Source organism: Lichenostomus cassidix, chromosome 8, assembly GCF_008360975.1.
Source record: "Lichenostomus cassidix isolate B80296 chromosome 8, HeHo_3.0, whole genome shotgun sequence".
Lineage (NCBI taxonomy): Eukaryota > Metazoa > Chordata > Aves > Passeriformes > Meliphagidae > Lichenostomus > Lichenostomus cassidix.
The window spans coordinates 23,749,774-23,769,536 of NC_139489.1; the positions used below are offsets into that span (position 1 = coordinate 23,749,774).

The window sequence follows — 19,763 nt, forward strand, 5'->3', positions numbered from 1 at the left end:
GAGCCATAAATTAGCCTTGGTGGTTTGGCACATAGCACTTGCTCCATTCACTCCAGTGATTTTAACTCTGTTCAGTTTTTGAGTGTCCTGCTGTGTTAAGACTGGAATTTGTGTTCCCTTATCTATTAGAAATGTTATTAATGTCTGAGGAGGCCCACCTGGAATCAGAATTAGGGGCTGTTATTATGTATGCATTGATAGGATTCCACCTGCTGAATTTCAGTCCAGCCTGGCTTATGGCCACAGCACTTTTCAAACTGAATCAGATTGAATGGGATTGATTTTCAGGTATGATTTCCGTCTCCTTCCCAAGGCTCAGCTGTTTCTTCTGTTTCTATAATGCATCTAGCTTCATGCTCAGGGGGATTTGAAGGAGACAAAGAATCATATTTCCCCAGTTTTCTGTCACTGGGGTTACTCCATATGTTTCTATTCTGTTCCTCAAGGAATATGATTAGTTTTCTAATCTGTATGATGTCAGGGGGATTGGGAGTTTGCATAAGCATCATCTCTGCTTTTTCTTCCAATTTTTATTTTTCTCTCCTTCTCTTCCTCTAAATGCTTCTGCAGTTGCTTTTCCTTATTTTCAGCCATAGCCAAATGCATTTAAAATTACTCCTTTTCTGATTTCAAAGCAGTGTATTCTATGTCTGCCTTTTTATTTTCAGAGAGGGGGCTCTGATTTTCTTTTGCACACAAGATCAGTGAGTCCCCAGTGCTGCAACAGTAATTACTTTATTCTTGTTTTTCCAATATTTTTGGGCCCATTCTGTCCCCTTTCAGGATGGTGCACACTTGTGTTAACCCAAGTAATACTAATACTAATATGCAGAAACTTATCAAGAAGGCGTCCCTGGCTTGGGACAAGGTAGAGGAGAGTAGCCTTTTGATGTCTCCAAGGTATTTTTGGGTCTTCTTCCTAGCTATGTGAAATTTTGGCCCTCCTTATATATAGCCTGATCTTATCCCCCTACTCCTATATTACATATGGAATGATCTAAGTGGAGAGGTGAGTAAGAGAGTCATATGTATGGTAGCATGTATTTCATTAAGCTTATTAGCCTAGTGGTGAGTGTGTTTGACTGTTTAAAAAATCCTTAATCAGGAAAAAGTTGCTTTTTTGGTCATGGTGTGCTTCGAAGTTCCAATCATAGGACTTTGTTTCGTTGTGTGCAGTTTGTCAGAGCCAAAGCAGGACACTCCCACCTCACAGGACGTCCTTCTTTGTCCAACTCATCCTTTCTTGATGTCAACTATGCAAATTTCCATGTGAAAAGTTAACATGGAGGGTACACAGTATATGTAGGCTGTAGATAGTAAGCCTTAGCCTTTGCTTGGCTCCTTGGTCATCACCACAGAGCATCCCCAGGATTTGTAGCTCCTTGGTTATTGTACTGTCTCTATGGTATTCTGCCTCAGGGTATTGTGTCTTCTTGGACATCAGGTGTTTGGCTGTGATCCCTCTTTGTTTGTTGTGTCTCTGGGTATTACACCTCTGGGTGCAATGCCTAGGATGTTATGTCACTGGTTAATGTGCCTTTTTGGGTATTTTGCCTCCAGGGATGTCTTGCCTTAGGATATCACGCCACTGGGTATTGTGCTTCCTTAAGTGTTGTGCATCCTTGTGCATCTTCTGTCTGGGTATCCTGGCTCCTTGGATGTTTTGTCTCTGGGTATCCTCAAAGACTGGGTACTGGTTCTCCTGGGGGAGTCATGCCTCCAGAGGTCATGCCTCCTTGGATATTGTGCCTCTGGAAATTGGATCTCCTCAGGCCTCACACTTCTGGTTATGGAAACTCAGGTGCCTCTGGGTTCCACACCTCTGTGCAAGATGCCCGTGGGCACTGCACCTCTGGGTGCTGTGCCTCCAGGTGTCACACCTCTGGGTGCTTTGTCTCTGGGTATCATGCTGGCTGTGGTGCCTGGCAGAGCACACAGCCATGCCTGACCAGTGCTGGTGTGTTTAAAGCCATCATGCCTCAGTTTACCTCCATGACTGGTTGTTGCTGCAGGGACTGTGGAACCTTGCGTCTGCCTCCCCTGCTCCCTGCCAGGCTGGCAGCGCTGTGTCCCCTGCTGCAAGGTGCTGGTGTGGTGTGCAAGGCTCTGGGGACATGGTCCAGGGCCCCTGCCATGGCTTGTGCCACGGGAACATGCTGTCCCTGCTCAGCTGTTGGGGCTCAGCCTGGTGCATATGGGCAGGGCACTGTGCCCACACTGGTGCCGGGGCGAGTGCCCACCTCCCTGCTCATGGGACCCCACCAAAAAGCTGTCAGGCTGAGATTAGAAAAGAAACATTCTGATGTCTTTAAAAGGAAAAAAAATCCCAACAATCCAGGGGTTTTTTATTTGTTGGGGTTTCTCTTTCTCTCTTTCTTTTGAATCATGAAATGACTCACACTTCTGAGCTGAAAATAAACCCGATTACGGCTGCAGTGGGGAGCTGCTGAGCCATGAGAGCACAGAGGCACAGGGTGCCTCAGAGAGCAGCCAGGGCCAGCCCTGCCTCGTGCCCCAGACCCTCTCCCGGGGGCTGTGAGGGTCTGCTGTGGGGGCTCAGGTGGCCCTGACAGGGCTGCTAATGGAGCTAAAGTGCTGCTGAGGGGACACTGCCATCTGCACAGCCCCCAGGGCCTCGTGTCTTTGCACTCAGAGCCGCTGCCCGGCGGCTGTGGGAACACACACGTGCGTCCCCACGTGTGCACAGACACCCGTGGGCCCCCCCGCCACCCTCCCCGGTCCCTGTGGCACAGCGCAGGGTGGTACAGGGGGGTCCTAGGGGCTGGACCCCCGATGCCATGCGTGACACAGCCGTGTGCTGCTCTCCGCAGGGACCCCTGCAGCAGCGACGTGCCAGACGCGGTCCCCGGAGCCAGACATATGGCGGGTAAGGCACCCCGAGAGCCCCCCGTACCCTGCATGCCCCGTTCCCGTGCCCCACCGAGGGGGATGCACCGGTGCATCGCCCCAGGCATGGCCAGTGGCTTTTTGGGCCCCGAGGCGTCCCCATGCCTCTCCTCGGAAGCAGACAAAGTGTAGAGCAGCCACTGTGCTCGTCTGACTGCTGCTCGCCCTTGCTCCCTGCCAGCTTCCCAGGACGGGCTGTGGGGTGAAGGCGATGAGGACTCTGTGCCAGCCGAGCCCAGGGGGTGCAGTGTCCCTCCGGGCAGCCAGCCCCAGCCTGGCCCCTTGGTGCAAACGTGTCTCCTCCGGGATCTGGAGATGGGTCCCCTCGCCCAGACACAGACCCTGCGGGACTTTGAGCAGGTGAGACCGCGGGGACCCCCAACGGCACGGCCAGGACCCTCGCGGCACTGTAGGGCGCTTGCAGGATTCCTGCCGGGTCCCTCGGGCACAGCGGCGGGGTGTGGAGGCAGGAGGGGCCGCGGGGCAGGTGGTGGCGGCAAAGGGAGAAGGGGCTGAGCCCGGCCGGGCGCCACGCTCCCCTCACCGCCCTCAGGGCTGCGGCGCGTGGGGGCCGCCGGGGCTCGGGTTTCACCACCCGCTGTCCCCGCTCCAGCGATTCCTCAAATAGCTCTGGGAGGCGAAAAAAAAAGAGGAAAGGGAGAGCAGCGGGGCCAGCGACGGGAGCTGCGGGCGGGCAGGGAGCCTAGGCTGTGTCCCGGCGGCGCCATGTGAGGGGTGCCGGGATGCCCGCCCCATGGAGCGCAGGCCATGGCTAACGGGTACCGCACGCTCTCCCAGCACCTCAATGACCTCAAAAAGGAGAATTTCAGCCTCAAGCTCCGCATCTACTTTCTGGAGGAGCGCGTCCAGCAGAAGGGCGAGGACAGCCGGGATGATGTGTACCGGCGGGTGAGTGACTGTGGGGGACAAGGGGGAGGAGGTTTCCTCTCTTTTCTGGGAGGGAATGGGGTCAGGGGAGTGCAGCCGGGGGGGATGCCGGGGAGGGCATCGGGCACGGGGGCTGGGGGAGCTGCTGTGTGGGAGTTTGCCCCTGGTTTCCTTTGACAGGAGCAGGGAGAGGGTTGGGGAGGGCGTCCCCAGGCTGGTGGGGTGCCCGGGGTGCGTGACAGTGCAGGTTTGGGAGCAGACGGAGTGGGTACATTGTATCCCAGCGCCGACAGGTTAAAATACCACCCGTGCCACTGACAGGAGCACCTGAAGCCCTGCTATGGGTTGGGGGTCCCCCATGCCACTTGTGCTTCATTCCCGTGGGCAGTGGGGCTGGGGGGTCCAGGCAAGCAGGAGGACATCCTACCCACCTCCTTCCTGCTCCATAGAACATTGAGCTGAAGGTGGAGGTGGAGAGCCTGAAGCGGGAGCTGCGGGAGAAGCAACAAGCCCTGGACAACACATGGTGAGTGGGGCTGGCCAAGCCCCTCACCCCAGGGCAGACATGGTGCCCACATGCCATCTGCGGTGGCTCTGTGGGTATGGGGACGGGGGGTGTCTGCCTGCACCCTGCCCAGAGCGGGCAGTGGCGGGGCCTGCAGTGGGGCTGGAGGGGTTTGCAATGGGGCTGGGCACCCTCAGGGCTCCTCTTACAGCCCCGGCGCCAGCCAAAAATAAAGGACAGCACCTGTTTGGTGGGGGAGGGCAGCGCCGTGCCCAGGGGCTATGGCATGGGTGTCTCACCGTGGGGCACCGGTGGCAGGGGGGCCAGTGGCACAACAGGTGGGGAGCCCCTGGTTTTGGGAGTGTGTGGGAAGTGCTCTGGTGGGTCAGAGTCTAAATATGACCTGATGCTGCCAGAGGAGCCATGACCCCAGGGCAGCAGTGCTGGGAGCGTGCAGGACATGGGGGGAGCCGGGCTGGGGCCACCTGGGGTGGTACAGATCACCCAGCCCAGTTGGTTTGGGGAGGGGGCTTCCACAAAGGCTGTGCCATGCCGTGCCATTCCATGCTGCACACCGCCAAGCCGCACCATGCCGTGCCAGGCCATGCCATGCCATGCCATGGAAGATGCCATGCCATAGCAGGCTGTGCCATGCCGTGCCGTGCCTGGCAGGGTGGCCGCAGAGAACCAGACGACCCGCAGCCAGGCCGCGCTCCAGCAGCAGTATGAGGAGCGGCAGCGGGAGTCGGAGCACGTCTACGAGCTCCTGGAGAACAAGATCCAGCTCCTGCAGGAAGTGAGTCAAGGGATGGTGGGGGCCAGGGAGGAGCTGGGGGCCAGTGCCTGGGGGCTCACCCTGCTGCCATGCAGGAGGCCAGGCTGGCACGGAGCGAGGCCGAGCAGGCCACGGCGCTGGCCAGAGCTGAGGCGGAGAGATGCCGGGAGCTGACAGAGAAGCTGAAGGAAGCTGGGAGGACAAAGCAAGAAGATACGAGCGACAATGGCTGCAGCGCCACGGCCCAGAGGTAGGTGTCCAGGACCTGTCCCCTCTATGTTGCCAGCCTGTGCCCTGTGGCCATCTTGGGGATTACTAAGGGACTTGTGCTGTGCACAACTGAGGGGCCATGCATATCTAGTGCGGTGCAGGGGTCGCCACGTGGGAGGAGAGCTGGGCTGTGGGGAAGGGGGAGCAGTCCTGAGGCTGCTCTGCTTTGCCCCAGAGACTGACCTCTGCCAGCTGTCCCCAGTGTCATCCCAGGGCCAACCCAGTCCCTAAGCATCCCATGCTCTTTTGTCCCTCTCAGGAGGATCGAAGAGCTGACCCAAGAGCTGGCTGCCAGAAACCAGCTCGTGGAAATGCTGTCAGCAGAGAAGCACGACCTGCAGCAGCGCCTGGAGGGCTCCCTGGTCATGGACGGACAGGTTGGTGGGCAAAGGTGGGGGGACCCCAGCCCAGCCTTCCAGGGAGGAGCATGTCTACCCAAGGCTTGGCTGGTCATTGTCATCCTGTCGTCTTCTGGGGCTGTGGCCAGGGCTGTGCCATGTTCAGCCTGGCAGCATCAGGTGACTGCTGTGGAGCTGGGAGGAACAGGAGGGCCCAGAGGACATGGTGTGAGTTGTCAGGGGACAGGCCACCAGCCTGTGAAGTCCTTCTGTGGGTGTTGGTGCTGCTTGTACCCGTCTACCATTTAAATCCCAAGTCTTAAAATACTCCCGGCAGCCTGGCATGGTGCCAGGCAGGATTTCGGGCTGTGAGAGATCAGAGCGGCATGTTCCTGGCAGCTGCACAGCTCTGGCCGTGCTGCATGTTGGTGGCATGGCGCTGTCCTCAGCAGCCATGGGCCATCAGTGTGTGTGCTGCCTGTGCGGTGGTCCTGCGGGCACCGTGGTGTTTGCCTGTCGGGTAGCATGGGCTGCTGTGCGGGTGCTGGTGGCACTGCGCTGCGGGGACATGCCCACCCACACTGCCTGCCGAGGCTGGGCACTGGGGCAAGCTGGCAGTGGGACTTGGCACTGGGGTAGGGAGCTGGCACGGGGACAGGCATTGCCATTGGGACGGGGATATGGCACTGCGGTGAAGATCCGGCACTAGGACGAGGATCCGGCACTGCGACTGGCACAGGCACTGGGGTGGGGACCTGGCACTGGGACAGGCACTGGCATGGGAGCCAAGCACTCGTGTGTGTGTGTGTGTGTGTGTGTTCGGGCTCTGGCATCGAGACAGGCCCCCTGCGCTGTCGCGTCGCGATCGATCGCTGTCATTATCGCTGTCTCTGTCGCGCCCCGCGGCGCTGCCCGTGTGTCCGGGCGTGGTGCAGCTCGCCTCTGCACATGCGCAATACGGACGTGGCGACTACATATCCCGGCAGGCGCCGCAAGCACTGCGCATGCGCGGGAGGCTGGGCTCCGCCGCCATCTTGAAATCTGAGCCAGAAGCCGGGCGCTGCCGTGGCAGGAGCATCATCGGCTCGGGGCGGTGGGGCCGGGGCGGGAGGGGCAGGGGCAGCCCGCGGTGAGGGGCGCCCCGGGACGTGGGATGTGAGCAGAGAGGGGGAAGCATCGGGGGGTCGAGCCGTGAGGCGAGGAAGCAGCATCGGAGGGGCGGGGGAACCAGCCAGGGGAAGGGGCCAGCCCAGGTGTGGCTGTGAGGATGTGAAGGAGGTGGTGTAGGGTGGGATGTTTTTGTTGCATCAAGAGTTCCGGCGTGTCACCACCCTAAAAAGAGGGGATTGGTGCGGTGAGACGTGCCGGTGAGCTCGGGTTGAGAGAGATGTGCTGACCTCGGGAAGGTCTCCTGAGAGCCCCCGGGAGTAGGTTTGGATGCCGGGAGGGAGGGAGGATGAAGGAAAACTGCCGGATTTGCGGCCGGGAGCTCTGTGGCAACCAGCGGCGATGGATCTTCCACACGGCGGCCAAGCTGAATCTCCAGGTGCTGCTCTCCCACGTCCTGGGCAGGGAGCTGTGCCGGGATGGCAGGTCCGAGTTCGCTTGCAGCAAGTGTGCCTTCATGCTGGACCGCATCTACAGGTTCGACACGGTCATCGCCCGCATCGAAGCCCTCTCCATCGAGCGCCTGCAGAAGCTGCTGCTGGAGAAGGACCGTCTCAAGTTCTGCATTGCAAGCATGTACCGCAGGAACAACGACGACTCCAGCACGGAGGACAGGGCTGGGGATGGGACTGTGGATCTTTCCAACCTGCCTGATGCACGGTACGCTGCCCTCCTTCAGGAGGACTTCACTTACTCTGGGTTTGAATATTGGATGGATCAAGAAGAGCATGGCCTGGAGCCGCACAGCTGCCATGGCTCCGAGGGAGCAGGGAGCCGCCCGCGGCGCTGCCGGGGCTGTGCTGCCCTGCGTGTGGCCGATGCTGACTATGAAGCCATCTGCAAAGTGCCCCGAAAGGTGGCCAGGAGCATCTCCTGCGGGCTTTCCAGCCGCTGGTCAGCCAGCATGGGCAACGAGGAGTCATCTGTGTGTGATGTGGCTGAGTCCACCAGCTCCAGGGTGGCTGTGGATGGGGACAGCATGGAGGAAGGCACGCCGGCATCCTCTGTCGAGTCCCTGGACACCACCGTGGAGACGAGCCCTCTGCAGCAGAAGGATGAAGATGCAGATAAAGGGGTGAAAGGGAATGGGAAATGTGACGATTTCTCGGATGACCGCATGACCCCAAGCTCTTCACTGAGCGGGAACAGGCTGGAGCTGGCCCTCAATTTGATTAAGACTTTGGACTACAAACCCCTTCAGAGCCCCCGAGGCAGCCGACTACCTATTCCTGTGAAGTCCAGCTTGCCCCCTGCCAAGCTCAGCCGTGATTTGGCAGATGGCAGTGCTTCTGCTGGCTTAGCATGTGCTAGCTCTGCCTTCTTGAACACAGACAGAAAATCGTTTTCCAGAGCTCCTTTGGGCCTTCCCCTGGAAATTTCTGAGCTGCAGGAGCTGTGGGATGACCTCTGTGAGGATTATATGCCGCTGCGGGTACAGGTAGAGGTCATGGTGCTGCAATTCCATTGAGCATTGTCCTCGTGGTCCAGTGCTGAGCCCACTGGGGATTCTTCTGTACTGAGATAATGCAGACAGCCACGTGTGGCTGAACCAGGGCTAAGAATAGGCAGCTCGGTCCTTTTTGGGTGTGCTGCCTCTCTCCTCAGTCATTCTCTTGTCTCCCGTTTCCTCCTGGTGTTCTGGGAAATTAACCTGCCCCCCCTCCATCAGCCCTCCCTGACAGTGCAGCCTGCTAGGTGTGTCTAAGCTCTTTGTCATTTTCCTGCTGAGGAAACACCAGTTTTCGCTTAATCTCGATCTTTAAGAAGTCGGTGTGGCTTCTATCCACAACTAAAGGGAGTATTTTAAGCTTCTGGGCATGAGTTTTCCAGCAAATATGTTTTCTTTGTGCCTGAGTAATGGTTGGAGTGTGAGGAGCACCTGCCTCTGCAGGTCAGGCCTCCGATCTGCTGAGCGTGCAGTGCAGAGCCGCCCAGGCATCTGTGGCGTGTGCCCTGAGGAAAAGGTGTTTTCCTTGCAGGTGGATTTGTGCCAGAGGATGACTTTAGGGCTGGTATTCAAGATAATTGGTTTATTTTCTGATCCTTTGAAAAGATCTATCAATTACTGGCAGGTGTTGCTGAGAGGTGATGAAAGCTCCTGCTTTTGGGATGCTGTTCTCTGCCTTGAAAGCAGTCCTAGCTCCAGGTTGCCTCTGTTTTGCTGGCTTTAATGAAATGTTCTTTAGTATACAGTCAAAAAGCTGAACTTGTAACTTCTTTACCACTTTCCGTAATGAATAGAAGGTCTCAGTCAGCTTCAATTCAGGAATATCCATGTCAGCGTAATTGCATTCCCATTAGCAGCCTTAGTGCTGCCTAATGCTGTAGGTAGCCCTGGGGGATTAGAAAAATGCTCTTTTATTACTATGGCAACTGTGGCAGGGCTGAATTGCTCTTCCTCTTTAGCCTGCGCTGCTTGCTGCCCCATCTGCTCGGGCGTTTCCCGGAGCTGTGTGCTTTTTTCCATAAAAGCCTGATCAAGAAACGATGCTAGGGAGGAACGTAGGAAAACTAGTTTTCATCTGGAGCTCAAAGGCGTTGCGCTGGCAGCCAGCAGCTGAGGATGCGAACCAGGGCATCCTGTCATTTGCTGCTGATTTTCACTGCTAGGCATGTATTTGCAGGATTAAAAGAGGCTTTCTCTGAACAACGTGGCACAGTCGGCGTGGCCAGTTTACAGGTTGGCTTTGGGTCACACATGGCCGTCCTCGTCTGGGAGCTGTGTTTTGAGGAGTTTCTCCAGCCTCTGCCATCCAACTGTCCCTGCCAGGAATTTATCCTGCAGGATTTTTTACTGCTGGTTCCTTGCCGTGACAGCAGCAGCTTCAGCGCAGGGTCTGGCTGAAGGGGGAAGGGCTTAATCCTTCGGATGGCTTTAAGAGCATAAAGGGAAGGCAGATGCAGCTGGTAGGCTAAATAGTTCTTGTAGAAATGACTTTTCTTTCTCTGTGTAAAAGAACACTCTTACTAAAAGTCAAGTGCTGCTGCTGTCCAGCAATTCCTGTGAATAAATGTGAAAGGAATATCTAGGATATATAGGACCACAGTTTTCTTACTGCTTTTGGAAAACTACAGTTCTTCAAATTTACAGAGCAGTCTGGTGTTGAGGCATGTGATCTTCTAGGTATTGCCTTCCTGGGCATTTTGTTGAACCAACAATTTCTGCCCTTCCCCAGCACAGCCCCAGGAAAGTGGCACCATGCTTTTGTGAGACACTCCTGCAGCTGCCTGTGGTGCTGTGCTGGCAGCAAGGGAAGTGGTGCACTACTGACAGCCAGGCTCTTACCCCCTGTGCTGGGCAGAGCTGAGCTTGGCAGGCTCAAATAGTGCCTTGATTATTATTTTTTAAAGAAGTGTTCTGTTGGGGTCAGCATGTGCTGGCACTGTTGGGGTCAGCATGTGCTGGCACTGCTGGGGCTGTGCTGAGGAGAGGTTGTCAGTAAAATGCTGGTGTGGGAGAAGCTGCTGTGGAACTCTGCTCCCGACATGGCTGCAGGGAGGCATGAGGGAGGCAGCTTGGACTTTGGACTCTGGAGCTGGCTCTGCCTTTACCCTCCCTGCTTTTAGCTCTTTCCAGATTTTCTGCCTTTTTCTGGTTGTTTGTTTTTTTTTTTTTCCTTTTTTAAATGTGAAGATTGAGGAAATGTGTTTTCCTTTCTTTTCTCTCTGTTTTAATCAACTTTATTTCAAAAGAGCTGCTGTGACAGATTCCAGCAGCTCTCCCTGTCTCATCCAAAGCCTTCTGGCATAGAAAAATTTGTAATCACTACGAATGTAAGTTTTCACTAAAATCCTAACAAAATATCAGGGTAAAGGGAAGTGTTCTGTCTGCTAGAGGCAGTGCACAGACCTGAGGGAGCTTCCCTCCACTGCCTGGCTTTCCTACAGACAGTGTTTCTATGGCTGCTGAAGAGGATTCAGTCTGACAGAGCTAATCAGAGCTGACTGTTCTCGCTGTGCTGCACTGCCTGGAGCTGCTGCTCTAGTGTGTGCTCCAAAAAGCCCTGCCATATTTCCATGGCCTGTGCTGCATCCCTGCAGCCCTTTCCAGGGCTCCCACCTAGAGCAGGCACCAGTGGAGCTGGTCTCATGTTGCTGATGATATTCAGGAATACTGAAGGAGTACTGTGAGGGCTGGGCAGAGTGGCTGGGATGGAGTGCTGCCCTAAGGAGTTAACTCACTGGGCGGGAGAGGGTGAAATTGTAAGGAGGGATGACAAGGGATTAGTGTGTGCTCAGCCAGCCGGGTCTGGCAGGCCACGTGTCACAAAATAGGCTGTTTACATTCCCAATAAATGGGTATGTGTCATGAAAAAAAACAAATCTCAGCTGTGGCACTGAATTCGTTCCTGTGTGAGGAGCTGCAGGGAATTGTACATGGTGTGGATGCTGAAGCACGGGGAGTTGTGAAGGAAAGCCCAGAAAATCACAAGTGGAAGGGTTTAGAGCAGGGCGTGACTGCTAGGTCGTGGCAGGAGGGGAGCTGGTGGGAAGGACTGAAGGTTCTGGGCTTGAAGAACAGAAGCTTGGTAGAACATAGGAACCAGTTCAGTGCTGGTTTTGAAGCTTTTTTAAAATGCCAGCAGGGCACATGGGAAGGAGAGCGAGTTTCAGGGATATGGCTTGGGTATGGGGAGAAGATCCATCATCAGCCCACAGACAGTGGTTAGAATGAAACAAGCTGCTGGGTTTGTGGCACAGGAGTGAGGAGAGTCAGGGAGCTCAATCAGAGCCTTGGGGCACCAAGGGCACTTCTGGCAGATCAGGTAGAGAGCTGCCAGGTCCCATCCTGCCTCCCAGGTGAAGGGAGACATGGGCAGAATAATGTATCAGAGCCAGTTAGAAAAGCTCGTGGGGGTGTTCAAACCCATGCTGCAGGGTCTGTGAGGGCCAACATCTGAATAGAAGAAGCCTGTGCAAGAGTTGAGCCATTCTCTCATTTTTTATTATTTGTCTCCTTTCAGAATTTGCAGGATGAACGTCAGCAGCCGGCTCCAGCAGCAGGGGAGCACGTGTCCGATGTGCGTGCTGCAGAGCTGCAGGGCAAAATCCAGCACTTTGAAGCTGCCAACAAGGTATTTCTTCATGAACAGCACATCCAGTGCCTAGTGAGTCTGATGTAATTAGTGTCAGAGGGTGCCTCCTGGCCTGGCTGGAGGCTGGTACCTGTGCTTCTCTCCCAGCAAGGGTGTGTGCTGGCGTGTGAGTCTCAGTGCTGTTGTCTGCCAGCTTGAATTAAAAGCATTTACATTTTTATTCTGCAGCTGGGCTGTGTAGATTTTCCATATTTATTTTTGCAAATCATTATTTTGAAAGAACTTTCCTCTTGCCTGGTGAGCTTTCCAAGAGCTGGTGAAGGAGAGATGCACAGGGCTGTTTCCCTGTCTTTTGGATTTGCATGGGCTAAGCCTGGTGCAGGAGAGAAGGGATTGAAGACTGCCTTCTTTTTTCAAGCAGCAAGGGAGATCAGTGTAGTGGGAGTCCTGGTTTCATTTCAGTTTAAATATTTGGAAAAGAAGCATGTATCTGAGTTCTCTTGAGGCAGATCAATATTAACACATGTTGAGAGGGGTATATGTTCTTCATTATGCTCTTGAATTCTAAGGTAAATTGTACCCTCTGGAAAAAGGGGTTAAATGTGGGGAAAAAAAATCAGGATGGGCTATTTATTTAAATCTGGGGACAGCCATAAGGTGTTGGACTGCTTGGACTGAAAAGCTTGAAGGAAATAGAGACCCAAGGCCTAGTAAATGCAGTTAGAAGTGTTTAAACAGGTTAGGGGGAGTGTCTCCTGGAGAAGAGATAACAGGACAGGTGTGTAAACTAATGAGCAACGAGGAAGTTACATGGCAGCAGCAGCTCCTTAAGAATTTGAGACTTAAGTAAATTCATAGGAAGAGGTGTATCATCCAACTCCGAGAATGCCAACAGGTAGCATGTTTAAAAATGCTAATAAGCACTTGTTTAACTGCACAACATGTGCTGTGTCATGAACATTATGGTGAAAGCAGCAAAGTGTCTTGGAACTGTTTGAGTGGGTGGTAGTCTCTTTAGGGTGAGAGTGTCAAAGGCAAAAATTTCTCAGGTTGTACACCAGCCACCGAGACCAGTGAGAGGTTTGTTCCCCTTTGCTTTGCAGCTGTTGGTACCCTGGCACTGGCTGGGCTCTGTTGTCCTGAAGCCAGAACTTAATGCTGAATAAGCCACTGATTTGATCAGTGAATGTGTGTCTTCTCCATGCTGATATTTTTCCTACTGATTTTCAGGGATTTTTGGGCTGAAGCAGCCCCTTTCCTTTCAAAGAAACAGAAACAAATAATAGAAACTGGGAGGGAGGGCTGCTGGGCCTTCTGTAGTAGAAGACTCTTCTGTAGTATGTGGGAGGCAGTATGATCTGTGAACCCAAGCCTGAAACTTCTGCCCTGCACCTGAGGGAGCAGAAGCACTGCAATAAGTCTTGTGAAGGACCTTTGTGTTTACTCACCGGTCTCCACCCAGCTCCAACAGTGTTTACAGACTCTAGAGGGAGCCATGCTGATCTTGATGTGGTGAACAGCAGGGCTGTATGGAGTAAGAAGTGGAGCGGAACACCTGAAGGGTGTTCACATAGAGCATTAGGCAGGATTAAACAAACCCAACCTATTTCTGTCTTCAGTTGTTACAGGAAAAGCTGAATGAATTGAATTTTGAATTAAAATCTGTCCAAGAAACATCGCAGAGGCAAGATCGTACAATCCAGAGTCTGAATGAGGCCCTGAAGAGCAAAGAGAGTAAGGTAATAGTCTTGGGTGGGCAGGTGGTGCTCACTGAAACAGGGAACTGTGCTGGCCTTGTGGGCAGTGGCTGAAAAGGAATGCTTGAGCCATTGCTTGGCATCCTGCATCTCAGTAAATTATTTCTTGCAAAGCTCTTTCATGTGGTGTTGAGGTGTCATAATCCAGGCTGGAGGTTTGGGAGGGGAGAGTTTGTGCTTGGTTTGCCACTGACTGGGCTTCTTGTGCTTGGACTCAGGCAGAAGAGCTGTACCACATCATTGAAGGTCAGAATGAGACGATGGCCAAGCTGCGGGACATGTTACACAGAAACCATCTGGGACAGCTACAGGTATGTCCTGTAAAGCCTCGAATACATAGGGTTTCATTCTGCAGGGATCCTGCTTTTTAAATCCCTCATGTGAAGAGAATCTCTGAGTTTCTGTGAACCCTGTTTTTTGGTAGGTGTCAGACAGCCCGCTGTCACCCCAGGAGCAGCAAATGTCACCACTCGATCTCCAGAACTTGCTTTTCTGCACCAAGCTGGAGGTGCAGAAACTGAAGAGAGCTCAGCGCCAGAAAGAGCATCAACTGGCTGAAGCCAAGAGAGCAACCCAGCTTCTGGAGACCACAGTCCATGAAGAAGAGCAGCAGAAAGAGGCAACCTGGAAACACAACCAGGTATGACAAGAACTTAGCCTGGAAGTTTCTGGGTTTACACAACTAAGAAGCACTGATGTAGTCAACACTCTGCTCTCATTCATCATTTTTGCTGGCGGCAGACTGAGCACACCTGCCTAACCACTTGTCACACGTGGCAGGGAAGATTCTCCAGCCTCCTCAGTGTCACAGCTGAGGATTTAGAATCGGCAAAGACCCTTGATAGTGGGTGTGTTGTCACTTGTACATCTTTGGCTGGTGCAAATGTCCCATCTCTTTTTGTGATGTTCATGTCCCCTGCTGCACAGGTTAGCTGTGATTGACTAAAACTCTGCCTCTGGCCAGAGCAAGGGGTTTAGATGGATGGATACCCTGGGAAATGAAATAAATTCAAACTTCAACACCACAGAAGAGTGTTTTGAGATGTGAAAGTTGTAGCATTGCAGAGCGTTTTTAGCTGCTCCCACAGCTTTGCTGGCCTTGGCTTCTTCAGACTGGCCTGCTGTTTATGGGTGTGTTGAGGACTGAATTCCAAGGTATATGCTTTTCCCTTGCAGGAGCTGCGTGCTGTGGTACAACAGCTGCAGGCAGAGCTGCAGGACAAGGCTCAGCAGCTCCAGACTTTGGAGTGGGAGAAAAGCCGTGAGCTGCAGGCCCAGGAGCAGAGAGTTCAGCGTTTGACTCAGCAGCTGGCTCGCAAGGAGCAGCTTCTGCAGGTGAGATGCAGAAAGAACTGAGTTGAGCATAATTAACTGGGTCCCCTACTCCTCCTTTGGTATTTGGCCATGCAAAAGTCTGTCTGTAGCTTTCATGAATGCCCTTTGAAGAAGGGAAAGAAAGAGAGGCTTCTGGGCCCCCAAGATGAGGAATAAGGCCACAGGTATCTGAATGCCTCAGCCCACAGCAATGCCTGGTGAGCCCTGGCAGGTGCTAGTCAGTCAGCCCCAGGTGCTGGGACTACCACCCTTTAATATGAAGGGTAGAGCAAGCATAGGGTGGAGGTATGTATCCCTGATTCTCCTGTGCTGCTCTCAGGGGTGGGGGAGGTTTCTATAATGTCAGTTGTACTAGGGTGTGTGTGTGATCTCTAGGAATCCAGGGAGCTTCTGCAATGTCAGCAAAGCTTGGAGAAGAGCCCTGCAGCCATGAATGCCATGTTGGAGAAACTGCAGCAGCGTGTCAGTGACAGGGATGCTGCTCTAGAGGTGAGCACATATTGTAGGCAATGTTTCAGTTGTCCCTGAGGCTCATTCATTGGGTTACCATCAGCTCCAGGCTGACCCCAGGGATGACCATATCTTCTACATGCTTTTCATGGCTCAGCCTTCCAGAGGAGTCCTCTGGAAGGGAGAGCTGAAGTCGCCCACACAGGGAGTGGTAGCTGCAGAGCCCTATTACCCCATTCTGAACGATCTCCCCTCTCACACAGCGAGCAGTCGATGAGAAGTTCTGTGCCCTGGAGAAGAAGGAGCAAGAGCTGCAACAGCTCCATCTCTCAATCCGGGAGCGTGGCAGTGACCTGGAAAGGCTGCGCAATGTCCTCTCCAGCAACGAGGCCACCATTCACGTGAGTGCTTGAGCCTGGACCTGCAGAGTCCAGCATGGCTGTGGAGACATGGTGTTAGACCTTCCTGTGAATGCTCTGCTGGTTGCTGGACAGAGTGTCTGCAGGTGCTGGGCTTCCTCTGGCCTTGTGTGCAGGGCAAGTTCCTGGGTCACTCTGGTTTCTGGGCTGGGTGTAGAGGACACCTGGAGCAAATGGGTGAATCTGTGTGACTCTGCTAGCAGTAGAGACTGGTATTTCCAGTTTTGCTTAATTCAGGATTGTCTCTGTCTGTGGTTGATCTGCTTCTGTTGTGGTCCTCAGAGCCTGGAGAGCCTCCTGAAAGCCAAAACCTTGGAACTGGAGCAGGTCTCAGCAACCTGCCAAAACCTCCGCTGGCTCAAAGAGGAGATTGAAGCCAAATCTTGCAGCAGGCAGAAGGAGCAGGAGGGCATCATCCAGCAGCTGCAGACCTGCCTGCATGACAGGAACAAGGAAGTGGAGGTAAGGCCTTAGCTTGGCTTCTTGTGCCTTCAGCCAGTTTGTCTGTAGAGAGCGTGGTCCCAAACCAGAGCCTCACCTGATGCTGTGCTCAGTGTTTGGAGGCTGGCTGGTTTTGGCACCTGTACATACCTGTGCCTGCTGACCCTGCTCTCTCAGCTACACCCAAGCTGAAGAACTGTTAGTCCATGAACAATTTCCAGTGTGATGGTAGCAGTCTCTGTCCTTTCCTCCCCCTTGTTCAGGAGCTTACAGCAACTCTGTTGTGCAAGCTGGGCCCCGGGCAGAGTGAGGTAGCAGAGGAGCTGTGTTTGCGCCTCCAGCACAAGGAGAAGATGCTGCAGGATCTCCTCAGTGACCGGAACCATCAAACCATGGAGCATGATGCTGAAATTCGGGAGCTGCTGCAGGCTCTGAGCACCAAGGAGCAGCAGAGCAGAGTGAGTTGTGTGCAGTGCCACAGTGGGAGGCTGAGGTGGGTTGCCCTGTCTTTTGTTAAGCAAAAAGAAGCTCCTGAATGGGCTGAGAGACATGGAGGAGTCTGTTCTTCTGTAGGTGAGAGGCTGGCGAGTAGAGATGGGAGGGCTGCAATGGAGTGGGTATGAGTGGCCAGGCTGGTTTGCAGAGCACTTTGAGTCTCAAGTGACAGATAAATACCAGAGATTGTTTCCCTTAGTCTCTAAGGAAGAAGAGGGACTGGGATCCTAGCTCTGGTCGTGGCCCTATCCCTAATTTTCCCCCTCAATCAGGCGGCTGCAGAGAAGATGGCGCAGGCTTTGGCTGAAAGGAGCTGCGAGCTACAATTCCTGCGCCAGCACACGTTGGGGAAGGAACCTGTTGGGACCCAGTCAGCTGGTGCCAGGCCATTGAAGCAGGACAAACAACCCATGCAAGTAAGAATCATTCACTATGTTTCTCTGCCTGTGGCCTCGGGGCTCCAGAAAGAACTGATTGCCACAGAAGGAAATAGGAGAGAGAAGAGCACCATAGAGAAAATGATAGAAATGAAAGTGGGATTAGGGAAAAGACTTCCTATAGGAGGAGAAGAAATGGAGGAGCAGGAATGCTGCCTGAATGTTCCGATCTTGATTTCACCAGCCTTTGTCACTCAGTGTCTCTTTTTGTTTTGATGGAGCAGTAATTGAATCCCTGGGGCACGTGAGAGTATGAAAGACATCCACCCTTTGACCTTCCAGCATTGACCCACTCCTTCCTTGGGCTGGGCTGCCTTGCTGTATTGTAATCCCCTCCTTGACACTGTCACATTCTAGAGGGGACAAGAGAGCTAAATTTAGGTCCCACTAATTCTTGGCAGAGCCTGCTGGCTGTTTGCTGTCTCTTCCACAATTGGAGTGGGTATTTTTAAAGCAGCTGTGCTAAAACCCCCTTTGAGGCTGAACACAACTCTAAGGCTGCATATGCCATGGCTCCAAGTTGAGCAGCTGTTAATGGTTTATTGGTGATCTGACACGTTGAATGTTTTTAAGCAGCTGTAAACAGATTTCTATTCCCAGGATCAGTGAGCTCTAGAGACTTCCAGGGATATGTTTTCCTTCCTGCATGGTCCCTTTGGGCCACATTTGAGATAAAGATGAGTCTCAGTTGAAGGATTGGCTTGCTGCAGTTGAGTGAAACCTGTTTAATCTTTACTGTGAAGACCCTTGCTGCCAGCAGCTTCCCAATGCCAAATAAAACAAATGCCCTGTTGCCCACACATACAATTTCTGGGTGCAATTCACTTGTTCCTGCTATCTGACTAGATCTCCTTCATTGTTTTTTCACAATTTAGAGGTGTCAATAGAACAGCCAGCAGCTTTGCTGCAGTCCTGGAATTCTGGGGATGCTGCATGTTTCCCATGAAAATGCAAATCTGCAGACTTTTATGTTTTCAGGAAATACTGCAAAGACCTTGTGGAGCTACAGTCGTTGCTGGATCCTCACAGGGGGGCAGCAGCTGCACAACCGAGGGAGGTGAGTATGGGGACAGCTTCTTTTGAGGTCCCCAAACATTACCAGGGCTTTCTGCTATGGGGGAAACATGATTACATAAAACTGGAAGAGTAGAGAGCTTTGAATTAGAGTATTTTGTGCCTCTCTGGGTGATGTCTGAGTAAGGGAGTAAGGAAAAGAGAGGCTGCTGTTGGGATTGAAGTGAGGTGTTTCTACTCAAGATCTGGTGCTGTGCAGTGGAGAGTTTTTGACTTTGTTTCAGGCTGAGCTGTGACAAGTGTAATGGTTTTGGTTTTGCCTTGGGACCAGGACACTTGAACTTTGCCAGGGGTGGGACAGCAGGCCTGTTATGTTGCTGTTGCTTTAGGCTGCTGTTGAAAGATCAAGCAGGGAAGAAGAGTATTTACTAAGAGACAATGTGATGAGGAGCACAAGCATCGGGGCCCTGTCTTGCAAAAGAGAGATTGTGTGTGATCCTGGGGTCTGAACTGGCACATGGTGTTCCTGCAATAACCAAGCTGTCTTTGCAGTTACAATGTCAGCAGCAGAACTGGAGAAGGATCTTGTCAATGCCAAAGAAGAGCTGGAGCTAATGGCGAAGAAAGAAAGGGAAAGCAGGGTGAGCTTGTGATGGAGCCTGTGCTGATCTCCCTTGCCTTCAGGAGACCTTAGGGCTGCCCCTCACTGGAGGCTTTGGACCTCACTGTTGTGAGGGCATCCACAGTGAGAGAAATGGGGCAGCAGCTTGGAGCGGGGTGTTGGCTTTCAGAAGTCTCTGATGGGCTTCTCTTCCCTCTGCAGCGGGAGCTCACTGCTCTCCAGTCTGTCGTGGCCACACAGGAGGAAGAGCTGCAGGTGCAGGCCTCAGATATTGAGTCCTTGACCAGAACCATCCAGATCAAAGAGGACCTCATCAAGGTGAGATACTGTGCTAGGCTGGGTCAGTTCCACCTGGGAAGGCTGCAGAGGAGTCTCTTTTTCCCACACATCCTCAGAGCAGTGTGGCTGGCTGGCAGTGTGACAGAGCCTACAGCTCTCTGTGTTCCTTTGGCCAGAAGGCCCCACTTGTTGTTATTTGGTGTTTTGCTCTTTGTGTACCAGATTGTGTCCCTTCTTAGTTCTTACTGCAGGCTGTGGTCTGTGCCTAACCTGCTCTCAGTGCTTTGGCATTTTTTCTTAGGAGACCTGGATCTTTCCAAACACTGGAAACTTTTGGCAGTTGCATTCCAGGGAGGTTTGCGAAGGTCCAGCTGTCTTTGTTACTGATCCCTTCCTCACTGGGCTCTCCTGCTGTTTGTTGGTTTTCAGGATCTGCAGATGCAGCTGGTGGATCCTGAAGAAATTCCAGCCGTGGAAAGGCTGACACAAGAAGTGCTGGTGCTTCGGGAGAAAGTGGCCGTAGCAGAGTCACGAGGACAGGAGGCTACTGGAAACAGAAGGCAGCAGGTAGTGTGCCAGTGGGGCAAGCTTGGTTGTGTTTGTACCTCTGCTGGAGCTCAGTTATGAG

The 19,763-nt window shown here is 53.3% G+C and overlaps 1 protein-coding gene across 10 annotated transcripts in view; it reads left to right on the forward strand.

Annotated features, from left to right (window-relative positions):
• Positions 1-19,763, forward strand: part of PDE4DIP (phosphodiesterase 4D interacting protein) — a 36,507-nt gene that overhangs the window by 4,161 nt on the left and 12,583 nt on the right. For 4 of the 10 annotated variants that reach the window (XM_085068415.1, XM_085068416.1, XM_085068411.1 and 1 more), the window contains exons 1-15: positions 6,919-8,288; positions 11,815-11,925; positions 13,506-13,625; positions 13,862-13,954; positions 14,068-14,283; positions 14,820-14,978; positions 15,354-15,467; positions 15,692-15,829; positions 16,130-16,309; positions 16,552-16,746; positions 17,056-17,199; positions 18,199-18,277; positions 18,787-18,875; positions 19,058-19,174; positions 19,565-19,702. In XM_085068415.1, the coding sequence (XP_084924541.1) occupies positions 7,140-8,288; positions 11,815-11,925; positions 13,506-13,625; positions 13,862-13,954; positions 14,068-14,283; positions 14,820-14,978; positions 15,354-15,467; positions 15,692-15,829; positions 16,130-16,309; positions 16,552-16,746; positions 17,056-17,199; positions 18,199-18,277; positions 18,787-18,875; positions 19,058-19,174; positions 19,565-19,702 (3,042 nt within the window). In that variant the 5' untranslated portion in view covers positions 6,919-7,139. Of the gene's footprint in view, positions 1-2,831; positions 2,888-3,088; positions 3,268-3,536; positions 3,817-4,244; positions 4,322-4,972; positions 5,097-5,170; positions 5,326-5,604; positions 5,723-6,917; positions 8,289-11,814; positions 11,926-13,505; positions 13,626-13,861; positions 13,955-14,067; positions 14,284-14,819; positions 14,979-15,353; positions 15,468-15,691; positions 15,830-16,129; positions 16,310-16,551; positions 16,747-17,055; positions 17,200-18,198; positions 18,278-18,786; positions 18,876-19,057; positions 19,175-19,564; positions 19,703-19,763 lie in introns of those variants that run through there. The other 6 variants (XM_085068418.1, XM_085068420.1, XM_085068414.1 and 3 more) reach the window with 5 other exon arrangements.